The sequence below is a fragment of the Xiphophorus hellerii genome, chromosome 9 (genome assembly GCF_003331165.1).
Source record: "Xiphophorus hellerii strain 12219 chromosome 9, Xiphophorus_hellerii-4.1, whole genome shotgun sequence".
In the NCBI taxonomy this organism is placed as follows: Eukaryota; Metazoa; Chordata; class Actinopteri; order Cyprinodontiformes; family Poeciliidae; genus Xiphophorus; species Xiphophorus hellerii.
In genome coordinates this window covers 7,421,732-7,437,012 of record NC_045680.1, presented here as the reverse complement: position 1 = coordinate 7,437,012, position 15,281 = coordinate 7,421,732, and the positions used below count along the sequence as shown (strand labels likewise).

The following is a 15,281-nucleotide window of genomic DNA, read 5'->3' as shown; positions in this document are numbered from 1 at the left end:
AGGGAAAATAATCACATCCGATTAACTGAGTTAGCTAAATTTGGCTTCACGTTTACCTCAGCAGTCTATTTCACACAAGCACCTCATTACATAACACATTTACTCCATTTAAGGCAGGTTACAGTCATAAACTCGTGCTTTTACTGGTGCCACGAGCATTTCGATAGTTAGCTTCTGCCGTTTAGCTTACGAAAACATAAAACGTTTCTGCGGCCCGACACCGTGACTGCCTCGCACCACCAGGCCCAGTTTCACCTCAGTGCAGCAAAACATCTTCATAAATTCTTAAACGTGTGATTTCACTCTAGCTTGTCCTCCTTCCTGCCACAAGGTACTTATGAGGCATCGTTACAGTTATCTGTCATTTATATATTATTTACCACCCAGCTTACCTGTAAAACAGAAAACACAGCACAATGCAATGGCTGCGTCGTGCTGGCCAACTTCTTCTGCAGGCTAGATTGTCAGCAACTGGTGCATACGGCACTGAGCGCCCTCTGCTGGCAAAACGTACTACACTTTTAAATAATAAAATAGACTAACAGTAGTTTATCAACAAACAAGTGAGCTTCTAAAATAAAATGGGGAGCTTCTTTTTTATGTACCCATCTGTCATAGTGCCATTTCTGCATTGCAAAGGTCAACTAGTCGCACAAAAATCTTGACAAGGAAATAGTCAGCATCAGAATATATTTTAAGCTACCATTACCTCCTGAAGTCTGTTGCTATACCTTGTTCTGTTATGAAGTTGCTTGCTTTTTAGCTACAGATACAATTGGAGATATGCACACAAACTCTATGTCCATATATGTATGGCATGTCTTTTCTTATACAACACCATGGCTGAAAAACAAAAATAAACATTTTTAAAAGTGATTATAAACCCTAACAGTCATATATGGAATTCTATACTCCTAACTCTCTCTCTCTCTTTTTTTAAATTTTTTTACAAACAACAAAGAAACTAGTCAAAGCGCCTCTAATCATAACACCGTTTTTTCATTTTCTCTTTTTTTTCAGCCTCACCTGTATTTGAAATATGCCATATGTTCAGATGGACACTGGGTGAGTTCAACACCTGTCATCTTACAAGGACCTGAATGCACATTAAAAAACATAAATATACTGTACACTTTGTTCTGTATTAACAAAGTGTTAATACAGAATCTTCGTAGGCATCAAAGCATATCAGTGCATGATGATTACCTGGATTTCTGATCAAAACTCTGACTCACTACACGCAGACTGAAAGTGCTGCATATAAAATAGTTCTAAGCAATTTTTTAAGTCTTTTTGGTGATGAAAACACCCTCTTCAACATCCATATCATGTGGGTATCATTTGCAGCCCCATTCAAAACTACTGGACAACCAAGTGTTTGTTACTTAGTCTTTGTGACACATATGAAATGCCAACTCATTCCAAGTAATGGCAGCACCTGTTATTTATCAGGTAACGTAACATTTTGCAGTTATAAATTGTGGGTCAGACGTGACTGTACATGCATTATGAAGCTACTCACACTGGGTCGTTTCAATTTCTTTAATTAGCCATTATAATTCCTGTGTGTTTCTTACAAATGACGTCAGAATTTGTTAAGTAGCTATTTCCATGAACATGCAGGATTAGAGCATCAGGTTTAAATAACACCTGCTAAGAATCTCAGTGTGATACGGACATTAGTGAAGTCACTTTTCCTAGAATAGTGATTACATAACATGTTTTCTCACTTTTTGGGGATTTTTTTATTTGCAAAATTTAAAAACAAAAAAATACTTGTTGGTCAGCAGGTACCAAAAAGCTAGAAACTTTGTAAATAAACTGACATGAATGGGTTGTATTTAGGTTTTTACCCCATTTATATTTATTGCTATGGATTTTGTAGTCAATCACAATCACTAGATTCATAATAATTAATAGTCGGCTCTTTTCTAAATGAATATATTTTAGAATTATTATAAATAACACTATGACCTAACAGAGCCAGAGCAAACTGTACATATGGAGAAAATATTTTGTTCTAAAGCACAAAACATTTTTACATTTAAAAATATGTGACAAATAATTAGATCATATGCCATGTGCATTAAAAATGAAATTATCATGTATTTGACATGTCTTTCGTGAATTAATTTGGTGCCCATAAAATGTACTTTAACTTATTTGAAGTGATGCATCTTTTTCACATTGAACTTCACAACCCTAATATTTATTGACAAGAAGCTGAAAAAAAGTCAGCAAAAGATTACAGATTAAGAATATCAGAGTACCCTGAATAAAAAAGTTGTAATCTATTGACTTTAAATGCCAACATTTCTAATATTGTTTTACACTTCTTTTCCCAAATGAAAGTAGCACAATTGGGTCATGCAGATTTTCACTTGTTTTGTACTGTGCTTACACTGCCATCAGGTGGCTGAAAGTAGGTAAAGCATTTTTATAGTTTTGATCAGCTAAATCTTACTGCATAGTGCATACAGGCTAAAACATAATACAACCAGTGGCGGAGCTAGACTTTTAAAGTTGGGGGGCCAAGGGGAGGTTAGGGCTAACTCGAGGGGGGTCAGGGGGATGTGGCAAAAATGAGAATGTGTGTGTATATATATATACATCTATATATATATATATATAGTGCTTTATCTTTTTTATTTATTTTTTGCTGTCTTCAAAGTCAGATGTTTCCTTTAAAGTCCTTAACATTTTGCAGTATTGCCTCTAAGCTGTAACACTTGGATCACATTTAAACTATAGTTCCCTAGGTTTCCCACAATAATTTGTGGCTAATTTTTTCAATTTCTCATGGCAGAACTGGTGTGACTGTGATAGGTTTGTAAACCGCTTTGCTCACAGACACCCTTTTAGTTTTCTTCTAGTTTTTCTATTTTTCTCCTCTTACTCTCAGATCATGGCTTGGTAGAACAAATAGTTATGTATTTGTTTTAAGTATTTTGAGCAGCCTACTTAAAGCAGTCTACTTAAAATTAAAATATTTTTATTTTCAAAGTCATTATTTTTTAGTTGTTTCTTATAGGACATTCTTACTTATAATTCCAAATTAAAAGTAAACAGTTAAATTTCACACAATTACATGGAGGAAAAACATAATTTCACCCACTTAACCTTTTCATCTAAGATCATGTTTTGCTAAGATCTTATCTTATTTGCTTGTCAGGGTACTTAAATGGAATAAGTAAAACCCATTTCCTTAGTATAATTTGCTAATAAATTCATTACACAGAGTATATTTCAAAATAAAAAAAAACAGAACTGCAACACCATGCAGCTGAAGAAAAAGTCACAAAGCTATTTTGAAAATATGCACATAACTGAGAAGAATTGCATTTCAGTTTACTAAAACATGAACTTTCCAACTAAAAGACATTAAATGTCACTGAGTTAGCATTTTAAAAAATATATATTTCTATCCATGTTTTCCATTCATCTTTACTGCCTGAATAGTTGAAATAAGCCCAAATATATATATTTTTAAAAGAGGTATTATTGACTTTTAAATGTGTAATATTGCTGACAACTCTTTTTTTTTTCCTGTGGGGTGCTAAAGTCCACCAAAATTCAAAGCTGAACAATGATTTGGGGTAGTGATGTTTTTCTTTTAGCCACAAGATGGCACAACAAAACCCTAAAATGTCCAAAGTTTTTTTAACTAGATGCATTAAAAGATGTATGAGACCTTTATGTCTGGGTATGGACTTCAAACAACTGATCGTTAGAGCATTGATTATTTTAGGTCACCATTATCCTTTTTTATCTTCTGGCATTTTCCTCTGTTTTTTTTCCCTCTGTCTCTGTGCCTCCTTCTCACATTGATTAAACATCTTTTCAGTGCATTCTTCTTGTTTCCCTTAAACAACAGCCTAGAAAAAAATTTCACTCTAATTGCTGGAAGTTAAATAAAAACAAACCTGAGTTACTATCAGTGACACCAATAAATACAGTAAAGCTAGACTCCCAAAAGATAAAGATCCCCTTGTGCTCCTTATTTGCTCAATTACAAACAGTCTATATGTTTTGATTTCTGGTTTGTTACTGATTAATCAGTGCTAACAGTTCAGCATAAACACCACCTGGGCCAATGCAATCATCTGAGAAGTTCCTAATCAATCCCCATGGTGCTGATTTTTGGTCTAAGGTCATATGTAGACTGAATAATTAGAGCAGTTTTCAAAGCTATGTCAGTTGGAGGCATAAGGGAGTCAGGAGGAACCATCTGTATGGGTTCACAGGGAGGAATCAATATAGCAAGGTTGTCCGATATGTTTGCACTGCAGGACTTCGTGTGTAATTGATAAACTTCTCATTTTAATTGGAGGTTTTTCAATACTGTAAATGATGCTGAATGTGGAAGAAGATACTGAGGCTCTTAAAAGGTGGAAAATTCTACAAAACCTTATCCCTTTAAAAGCTGCTATTAAACTTCATGTTTAATTGTGCTTTTGTTTTGAATTGATAAAGATTTGTTCTGGATTTAAATTACTCCACATTTTATGAATGATTGCATAGCAGATAAATTGTTTTGAGAGATTAGCCAAACAAATAAAAATCCTAATTAGGTTTAAAAATAGCAGAAGGCTTTAAATTAAATCATTATGTATATTGATTTTGAAAAACATAAGAATATTAGCATTTTTTCAAATCGTCATTGTGGCAAGATCATGTAAGTTTTTCTTAAATCGATGAAAACTCAAAGTTATGTATGGCTGGTTAGCTCAGCTGGTCGGTGAGGTGCCTGTAATGCCAACTCATGGGTTCAATCCCAATACTGGCCAATTAAAATCTTAACTCTTTAAAATCAAAAATCAAATCAAATTTTATTTGTATAGCACATTTCAGCAGCAAGGCATTTCAAAGTGTTTTACATCATATCAAACACAGAGACACAATGCAACATAGAATCAACAATCAAAACACGACATTAAGTCAGGTTCCATCAATAAATTTGTAATTGATTACATTTCAAACACAATCCTAAACAGGTGGGTTTTTAGTCAAATTTGTATCCATAGAAGGTTTACCTGTTACACTCCTACTGTGTTATATGGAACAAAATACCTATTGCTATTTTTATTCCCACTCACGCTCACAATCACACAGTTTAAAAACGATGTAGACAGCATTTTAATGGGCTTCTGGCACCAGGCTCCGTACACCTCTTTCACGGAATTTCGCTCTGGGACTCCGCCGTCCCTCACGGATTTTTGTGCAATTCTATGATACCTGTTAGTGTCTAGAATTTACAGGATTTGTGTTCTTTAGAAAATCAACACTTCAAAATAGCAGAAGGTTTTAAATTAAACCATCATGCATATTGATTTTGAAAAACATTAGAATATTAGCATTTTGTCAAATCTTCATTGTGGTAAGATCATATAAGTTTTTCATATATCGATGAAAAATCAACATTATGTATGTCCGGTTAGCTCAGCTGGTCTGAGTGCGGTGCTTATAACGCTAAAGTCATGGCATTGGGGAATCATTCCCCATACTGGCCAACTGAAACATAAAGTCTTTCAGAAAATCAACACTTCAAAATAGCAGGAGGCTTTAAATTAAACCATTGTGCATATTGATTTTGAAAAACATTAGAATATCGCTGCTTTTGTGAAGATCATGTAAGTTTTTCTTAAACGGATGAAAACTCAAAGTTATGTATGGCTGGTTAGCTCAGCTAGTCAGTGTGGTGACTGTAATGCCAAGCTCATGGGTTCAATACTAATACTGGCCAATTAAAATTTTAACTCTTTAGAAAATCAACACTTAAAAATAGCACAAGGCTTTAAAGTAAACCATTATGCATATGAATTTTGAATATGAACTCTTTTCTCAAATCTTCATTGTGGCAAGATCATGTAAGTTTTTCTTATATAGATGAAAACTCAACATTATGTATGGCCGGTTAGCTCAGCTGGTCAGAGCGTGGTTCTAATAAAGCCAAGGTCATGGGTTCAATCCCCATACTGGCCAATTAAAATATTAGCTCAGAGTAGAGCTGCTGCTCCTTCACGAGAGCCAGTTGAGGTGACTCCCTCTTGAGGTGTTCCAGACACGTCCCGCCCCGGGGAAGACCCAGTACACACTGGTCTGGGAATGCCTTGGGATTCCCCTGGAGGAGCTGGAACAAGTGCCTGGGGAGAGGGAAGTCTGGGCATCCCTTCTGAAGCTGCAACCCGACCCTGGATAAAGCTGAAGAAAATGGATGTATGTTTTTTTTATTGATCTTAAATTTATCACATTTCTATGTGTAATAGAAGCCTAATGAGCCAGACAGATATGGGCTAAATGGGCAGTTACCCAGGGCAGCATTAGAGAGGAACAGAGTGCCCATGAACTACTAAAATGAAAAAAAAAAAAATCTTTTCTGTCAGTTTTGCTCTGAGGAGGTCTATTTCTTCTTGAATGAATGTAGAGTGGAGTAAGTTTCCCTTGCTTACCTCTAAGTGCTGGGAGACTAGGTTAGCTGCATTCTGCCAAAAAATAAAAAACATTATGTGGTTGGTTATAGCATTCCAGAGCTAGTTCACATTTTCCTTGTGAAGTACACAATATGATGTTGAACACTGTGGTGATTATAAAAAAAGGAAAATGTAATCTTGCTACATTGCTATAAATATGTAAAAAGATAAATGTAGTCAATCTTTGAATGATGCTAACAATTTAAATGTGAACAAATACATTTGAATGTTTAGTTCATAATCATGCTGAAATCTATTTTTAAAAAATCCACAGAGCAATGGATATATTTCTAACCTGAAGTAATGAATGCTCTACATGCATTATTTATGGTAACAGGTGTTTGATATGGAAAATCACTTGTAATTAATTCCAAAGACCCCAGATAATCAAAATGATCGAAGAAACTCAGCAAAAGCCTCTTCTGTTTGAAAAACTACACCATGAGAAAACTAACATTGCTCTGTGCTGCATACATATTTGGTTTTCTCCTAAAACTGATGAGATACCTAAAACATCTTTTCAAACTCTGGGGCATCCAGTCATTATTATGCTGAAAATAAACATAATAAATTGAACTGTTCTGCATTCATATTTTTTCATGTCTTCAATTCATTTTTTGTTTTTTGTTCCCTATCAGTTTGCACCACTTACCCTCCTTGGGGATGTTTGTTAAATGTGGAATCTCGGAAAAACTGAACAGGAATCTTAAGGGAAATATCAGCCATGGGCCCTACAGCTACACAGCATGTTGGGCAAAACCATTTACAAGTGAAAGGCATACAGCTGGATGTGGTTTACACAGAGTAATTGCCTTTGGTTTCAGGGGAATACAGAAATGTTTCTGTACTATAATCAATAAAAATGCACTGGCTGGATGTCAGCAGCTGTTCCACTCATATGGGGATAAGAATATTAAATAGATTAATTAATGCTCTTCCTATTGTCTGTGGTGCTTTGGGGGCTGTGAAACATACATTTCACAGGACTGTTCTTTAGTCGCTCTGTGTTTATTCAGTTCAAGTTATACAGTGAAATGTTTTTCACCACCTATGCGTTCCAAAACAAATTCTCCGGAGGTTTTTAAACAAAAAGAAAAAAGTTTGTGCACATTAATTATCGTGCACTCTAGTTAAATATCATGCACTATTTTTCATGCTGCTGACAAAAATATATAAATCATTAAGAATCTGAATACTGTTGCAAAAATACACTTTTTTGAAGTTAGAAACAAAGATTTTGTTTGAGGTGCTTTCTAGGTCTTACATATAATGACTGGTTCTAGTGTCACTTTTATATAAATCCATTTTGTGATTAGTTATTTTCTTGTGCTTATTCAATAACAAAAACAGTATACCATGACAATGGGTTAAAATTGTTGTACTTCTATAGTAAAACTAAAGGTTTTCATTACTGTATTGTAGTGGCTATATATATATATATATATATATATATATATATATATATATATATAGCCTTTCTTAGTTCAATAGTTTACCTTACTCATTGGCTGAAGTCCTGAGGAAACTCAGCCATGGAGGCCTCCATGGAGCTAATCATACAACAGAAACCATAGATCCAAGAGCACACTGGGGCCCACCCATCCGGCATTGCAGGACATATAATGGGCTGCCCAGAGAGACCTGTTGCCACACTCCCTGCTCCAGAGTAAAGCTAGTCGTTCCACTTCTACTCCCTGGGGAAGCCTGGCTGCAGCCAGTGAAGGCACAGTCTAATTTAAGCTGTTTAATCTGTTGAGATATAGAAGTTCCACATAGGGCCAAGGTGCGATAGGCTTTGAGGACCAAGTCCCCTGCATTGCCATTATTATTTCTCTCTGAAGATTTTCTGGCTGCAGCAAGATGGTACAAAAAAGATACAAGAGTGAAGATACATTATGACAAAATATGAATTATAATATGTGCTAGCTACCTGAGTGCTAGCACATTATAATAAGCACTTTGTCCAATTCTGTCGTCTTGCAAAAACACACTAATTCCTACAGAAATTCTGAAACATCTGAAAGTCAAGCAGAGTAGTATGAGTATATGAATATGTGGCCTTGTAGAGAGTGGTGTTTTTTGTTGTTGTAGGGAGTCAACACATGCACTGAGCAGCTTACTTTATTAGGTATTCCAACAAGATTCAAATACAGACTAATTGGAAATAATAGTGAATATTTTAAATTAGGGCCAAAGTCACTGCTTGAACCAGTCATAATTATCTTAATATTTAGTATCTTATACATGTGACCTTAAACAAAGTTTCTATCTTATAAGTGAGCTTACTTGTTGGACTGGTTCTGAATTCTTGACATTGTAGGGAAAAGAACAACCATAATGAGAATTACTGTTGCTCATAATTTAAAATATCCAGCAGTGAAATATGAGTCATCAGTAGGGTATCAACAAAAAGCTCTGCCTTGGCTTAAACTGTCAGACTGCCTCCAGGACATCACTCTCAATATTCAAGGTCAGCAGAGCAAAATGTAATTCATATTCATACATTTCTCATTCAATGTCATCATATTTATTTCTTCTGCTTATGCGACTACGGCTAAAAGTTGTAAATAAAATGTTGCAATTTATTATGTTATCTTTTATTATTTTCTGTTACTTGTTTTGGTCCAATTTTTTCAATATAAACAGTTTTGTTCAAAATAATACAACACACACATCATAAACCAGATAAGTCAGGTTTTAGGCAGATATAATTTTTGTGCACGTCAAATAGTTTTTTACTAGGTTCCAAAATGTTTCCAATTTTGTTCAGAAGAATGAGATACTTTGCTTGAATAAAGGCAAAACATTATAGGTTGCTGAGCAAATATAATCTCCAATTCTTTGAATTGAAAACCAAAAATCAGAAACATCTGGAAGAAAACAGAAAAGTACTATTAGCCATCCCAAGTGGCAATGTCTCCAAAGATCAGCTAACTATCAGCTTCAGGGTGATCAAACAGAATCCATAGTTATTTGTGAGTACTGTAACAAGAATTACATATTAGACTTTGTGAAGCCAGTTTATTGACTTGCACAGAAGAGGTTATAATTTGCCAAGCAACATATTAACTTTCTTAGAGAGAAATTGGAATGAGAAAAGCAAGATTTTCTTTCTGGGTCTAGTCAGTTTGCCAGACCCCAGGGTTGTTTTCTCTAACTTTATTTCTTCAGTACATAAACCTTGAATCCATGGACCTAAATTTAAATAAAAGAACCAAGATCCCACAATACCCTAATACCACCACAGTGTTCAAGCTCCTGCGACAATGACTTACAGGTATATTTAGCATTTAGTGGAACCCATTGTTCTATATCTGTAAGGCTTTTAATAATTTTGTTCCAGAAAATGTCAGTGGATACGGTGCCTATTGTCCCCAATCATACCCAGCGGTTCCTCTGATCACCCAGTTGTACCTTGCTCTAATCTGAGGACTCAAGAGAATTTTGTCACTGCTTTTCTAGCCCCCACATGATAAACTGGGCCCCTCTGGGAGACAGATTCAGCAGACTCCCCTTGGAGTTTTTTTTTTTCCACCATAGTCACTAATGAGACCCTATTACTAGTCAAAGTGTTTCTGTGTTTGACTTAGAGAGGTCATGACTCTGCTTGCGTAGTTTTATAACTATTTGTTCATCACTTTTTTCTCTGCCTTTTATATTTATGAATTCTTTTGTTAGATATTTAGTAAAGGTGCTACAAATGTAGACCAAAACCTTTCCCCAAATCTATTTATCTTGTAAAGAAGAAAACTATATTAATTCACAGTGATGACACAGAATAGTAGGAAAGCTAATAACTTGATTGAAAATAATTTTAAAGTGACAGTATTATGTATTATCCAGTCACATAGTGCCATTTTATAGCACAATAAATTAACTATGTTACCTTTGCTTGGCATAAAAATGCTGGATATATCAAACATAGCAAAATATACAAAATAACTGCAATTTAATCTGTCTCTTTAAGAAGCTCCTCTTCTTTCCGATACTCCCCCTTCAGCATGTTGTCACAGCAATGATCCTCCTTTAAGCCTTTAGCATTGTTCTTAGGAGCATTTCACTGAGAAAAAGTTCACACAATAAGCTCATCAGATGCGCAGTTCCACCAGATGTTTGTCAATTGCTGCAGCCACTAGTCTCAATAAGAAGATTGGGGGAATCATGGAGGCCGGGTGCTCTGTGAGGCGGCAGCTTGGTTTTCAGACTGCAGCTCCAGGAAGGAGCTGTGTGGAAAAAACAGCGCTTGGTGAGACCAAGGGTTTTGCACTCTCGAATGGCTGCCATGGGAGATTAAAGGATTTCTCAAACATATTTGAAAGAATCAAATCAACAATCCAGGTATGTGTTTTACCTGGAGAGCTATTCCTTTTTATGAGGGAATGACATAACATGTAAAGCTCAAGAGTCTATTCACTTAACATGTGCTAAATACTTGCCACTTAAAATGGCAATATTTTATTTCTAAAAGTATTGCCTGGACATTAGGTAGCTAAAAGAAAGCAATACAATTCGTTTTACTAATTTAAAAAGCCACATGGAAACCTCAATTATTCTACAAACATTTTAAGAATGGTTGTCAGGTTGTTGATCTCTCCTTACCAGACAAACTGGATTTTGTGTTTAAACTATTTAAAAACTAAAATTTTTCTTGCAACTCAGTCTGTCTGAGTGGAGAGTAATTTTCAAGTTTTGACTAGGATTTATGCCTGGACTTTGACTATACCATTCTAACATATGAAAATGGTTTGATCTAAACCGCCCCAATGGTTAAAGTTGCTGTCTCGCTGAAATGTGTACCTCTTGCTGCAGCCTTAGTTTTATTTTTGCTACCGTTTACAAGTTTTACACCATTTGACAAATATTTAATTTTATCCAAAGTCAGAAAAACTGACCAGCTCTGTATTCCCACAGCATAATTCTGCAATTACTTTGTCTTATTGTGAGGATATTGTATTTTGGGAAATGTGCACTGTTCAATAAGATATTTACTGTTGGTGTTAACTGACCATGTAGACCAATCTGGATTTTATTTTGGAGGAGCAGAGAAAAGGGGATGAATACAATGCCATGCAAACATTTCCTAATAAAAAAAGCATTTTGAAAACCATAATTCATTTTCATTCCACTTCACAACTGTGTGCTAATTTGTCTCAGCTCATCACAATAACAAACTGTCATGATGGGTCCTAGTTTCTTAAACCCACATACAGACCACCACCAGGAGAACAGATAATCAGGTGAATAAAGTTTATTTGAACAATGATGAAAAATGAGAATGTGTAGTTCTTGTTCTTGAGGACGGCAACCGGGGTAGTCTGTACTCTGAAGAGCAATGAGATAGAGATGGTGGAAGAATTAGACTGGTCTTACTTGAAATGTAGATCATCTTCTGCCGGGGAGTTGGGGTGGGAGGGTAATACAGTGGTTTCCAGGGTTTGGTCTCCTTGTGGAGGTCCTCGAAGTGGTCTCGAAGTGGTCCGGGTTCCAGAGTGGAGTTTTGACGGAGTGAGTTCTTTGGTAGATGGTGGAGACTGCGGTGGAGGGCGGACAGGTAAGTTCAGGTGAGGAGGAACGGGGAGCAAACCGACTGCCAGCTGGGAATTCAGGAATGATTTAAGGTTTATCTGCAGAGACGAAGATGGAACTCGGGCAACCAGTGGGTAACGATCCACGGCGTCACGATGGGAGTAAATTAGTGATGGTGAGATGAAGCCTCATAAGGCATCGAACCACTTGAGCCAACTGGTTCGAGAAAGGGTTCATTTCTTGAAGCTTCATGTGCACACGAAACCACCTACTGGCCAGGTGTATAATCACAGCCAGCTGTATCTTAACACTTGTGATGAATTGAATTTTTGTCTATTATGGCTCTTGGGAATGACTTCACAAAAGGTGTAGGACAAAATCATTTGTCTACATAAATTATGTATACACATATGTGTATAATAAAATATTGTTTGAATGTATTCTCTGTGTGTAATTATTCCCAAAATAGTAGTGTCATGTGATATGGCATGTTGTGTAATAATGTTGTTCTGTGACTCTAGAAAAATGGCATGGGCCTAATCAGGCAGAGGACAGTGAAAGTGCTTGTGGAACTAGGGAGGGGGTAGTGAATAGGCTAATGCTTGTGTAACTTGGATGATTTCATGCATTTTTATTAAGAAACAACAATTTCTCCACAGTTTTTGGTTTCAACGATTTCTCTTTCTTGACACTACTTCTCCAGCCTTTGAAAAGACATGCTCACATGGCACAGATGATGCCGGGGTGCATAAATAAATAAGTGCAAGTTTGTACAGATTGGGGTACAGTGACCGATGATTAGCCCAGTACTCCAGGGGGTTCTCCTGCCTGCTTATGTTTGCCTCTGACAGGTAGCGCTGGACCTCTACGGTGGCATCTGCTGACACATTTTGAGTCCTCTTTGCCTCCATGACACTAGTGTCCAATCTTTGCCAAAGTCTGCTACCTAAATGGAAACCACAGGTCATGTTAGTAAGTGTTGTAATAGGAATAAGTAATCTCAAAATGTAATATAAAAGATTACCTCCAGTGAATTCTTGAGAGGTGGAAGCCTGGGGAATCTCGTGAGTGTTCTCTTCTGTGTTCCGTCGGATGACGGTGGCACACTCTGAAGTCAAGCGCTTCACTGCTTCAGCAGCTTTTGTGTTGCTGAAAAATGCTATAAGTTTAAATAGTGGGTCCAGGAGTGTAGCCAGCGACAAGATGCTCATTGACTGGAGCATGTGCAGCTTCTCCCTGAGCTGTCTGATGAGCTGCTCTCCTATTTCCACTGCTACTGCAGGTGCCGACTTGGTGTCTTCCTCCTGAAGGGCTTTCTCCATCATCTTCAGGAGGGGGATAACTTTTGATGCCGACACATGTTCTTCTGCAGAGAGCTCCGTGGTGGCGTCATAGAAAGGAGAGAGTAAAGAAAGGCACGCTACAACAATGTCAAACTCACTGGCAGTGAAAAAGGGAATGTCAGTGTGTAATCCAGCCAATGCCGCTCCTACTGGCTCCCTCAACTCCACCAGACGTTGCAGCATCAAGTAGGTGCTGTTCCATCTTGTTTCCACCTCCTGCATCAGCTTGGTTGCTTGCATGCCCAGCTGAAGCTGCACTTGTGTAAGCTTCTCCTTTAAAGATACAGAAGAGTAGGCCATTAAGTGACTGCAGTAGGAGTACAGACAAACTATTAACATTATATATTGGAATAAAAGAAAAGAGCATACCTTAGCAGTGGTGCTGCTTCTAAAGTAGCCAACCAGCTTCCTTGCTTTGGCCCGGAGGCCAGAGAGCACAGGGTGCTGGTCAAGCGCCCTCTTCACAACAAGATTGAGGGTGTGAGCAACACAAATGTGGTGGCGAAGCTTCAGCTCTCTCACGCATGCCACCATATTAGGAGCACCATCGGTGACCATGCATGTCACCTTGCCTGAGATTCCCCATTCCTCCATCAGGGAGGCTTTCACACAAGCAATATTTTCAGCAGTGTGAGACTGGGGGAATGCCTGCACTCCCAACAACACCGAGCTCAGCTTTCCGTTCTCCTCCACAAAGTGGCATGTCACTGCCAGGTAGGCATCCATGTTGATGGATGTCCACATATCTGATGTAAGGCTAACAGCAGCCACCTTCTCTACTTTAGCCTTAGCGTGCTCCTTAGCAGACTCATATTTGGCCTCCACCATGGCCTTCAGAGCCTAAAGGAAGAAATATATATATATTGCTGAATTGTGACACATACAATAATGTAGTCATTCGTTTCATGTATGGACCCACACATACCTGCCTTGTAGGGAGAACATAATTGGGATCCAGCTTAGACACAAATGCCCTGAATCCAATGTCATCCACAATAGTGAAAGGCTGGGTATCCTTCACTATCATGGAGACTAGAGCTTCATCCAGCTCTTGTTTTCTGGTGGCTGGTTAAAAGGGAATAAATACAGTGTCTGTTACCTGTCTTTATTTACACAACAAGCAAACATCAGCATGTAAAAATGGTGATAGTGTGTTTGTAATATAGTAATGAAATACCTTGGCTGGGTGAAGCTCCAGTTTCCTCCCTATTCTCATGTAAGGCACTGTAGTGCCTTAGCATGGATGAGGTGTTATTATTGTACCCCAACTCCTTGGAGCACAATAAACACCTCACCTTTACAGAAAATAAGAAACAGTGAAAAATACAGTTCCTCATAAGTAAACCTAATGCATCTGCAAATGTTCAGTTCACCTTACCTTGTTAGGGCTTATCAAATCGAAATGTTCCCACATAGGGGAAATCCTCCTCTTTCTCGCCGGCTCCATCCTACTCCTATCCTGTCCTTGCGCTCCTAAATCTCCTATCTATCTATCTCTCTCCTAAACTCTCCAAACACCAAACTAACTGTCTCAAACTAAATAACCACTATCCAAACTCTGCTATCCAAACTATAGCAGAGTTTGGATAGCTATATCCACTCTCTCAACTGACCGCAACTCACCTACAACAACCCACATTTTGAATGGAGCCTGTGGGGTTTCTAAAGCTGTCAAACCCCGCGCCAAAATCTGAGCCACTTCCCGAAGCAGTCACGTGGTACAGTCGGGCAGCGAGGCTTCGGACGTCATAGTTTTCGGCTCCTCCCCTAAATGAAGCAAGCTTCGATACGCGCTTTACGGAAACGCCCCCTCCATTACTCGACACACGCCTCGAATCATCACATAACATCACTAGAGTAAATCCAGGAAGCCAGGAACTCGGGCTTTACAGAGGTATTTCCAGAGCGTCACAAGGAAACACCTGAGAGAGAGGCAATAAGA

At 37.6% G+C, this 15,281-nt stretch overlaps 1 protein-coding gene and 1 non-coding gene across 2 annotated transcripts; one reads left to right on the top strand and one right to left on the bottom strand.

Annotated features, from left to right (window-relative positions):
- Positions 1 to 5,908: 5,908 nt before the first annotated feature.
- trnai-aau (transfer RNA isoleucine (anticodon AAU)) lies at positions 5,909 to 5,982 on the top strand. Its single transcript has one exon. It is a non-coding gene; the product is annotated as a tRNA-Ile (tRNA).
- Positions 5,983 to 12,589: 6,607 nt separating this feature from the next.
- On the bottom strand, positions 12,590 to 14,549 carry LOC116725871 (zinc finger BED domain-containing protein 1-like). The gene is made up of 5 exons (XM_032572271.1): positions 14,517 to 14,549; positions 14,265 to 14,404; positions 13,709 to 14,179; positions 13,021 to 13,612; positions 12,590 to 12,942 (listed from the first exon to the last, which is right to left on the bottom strand). The coding sequence occupies exons 2-5, from the start codon at positions 14,364 to 14,366 to the stop codon at positions 12,665 to 12,667; spliced, it is 1,443 nt and encodes a 480-aa protein (XP_032428162.1). The 5' UTR covers positions 14,367 to 14,404; positions 14,517 to 14,549; the 3' UTR covers positions 12,590 to 12,664.
- Between the last annotated feature and the right edge of the window lie 732 nt (positions 14,550 to 15,281).

Coding starts and splice junctions, on each gene's coding strand:
- LOC116725871 (XM_032572271.1), bottom strand. CDS start 14,366: ATGATAGTGAAGGATACCCAGCCTTTCACTATTGTGGATGACATTGGA. Junction 14,180..14,264: donor ATGTTCTCCCTACAAGGCAG/GTATGTGTGGGT, acceptor TTCTTCCTTTAG/GCTCTGAAGGCCATGGTGGA. Junction 12,943..13,020: donor CTCTCAAGAATTCACTGGAG/GTAATCTTTTAT, acceptor GTTTCCATTTAG/GTAGCAGACTTTGGCAAAGA.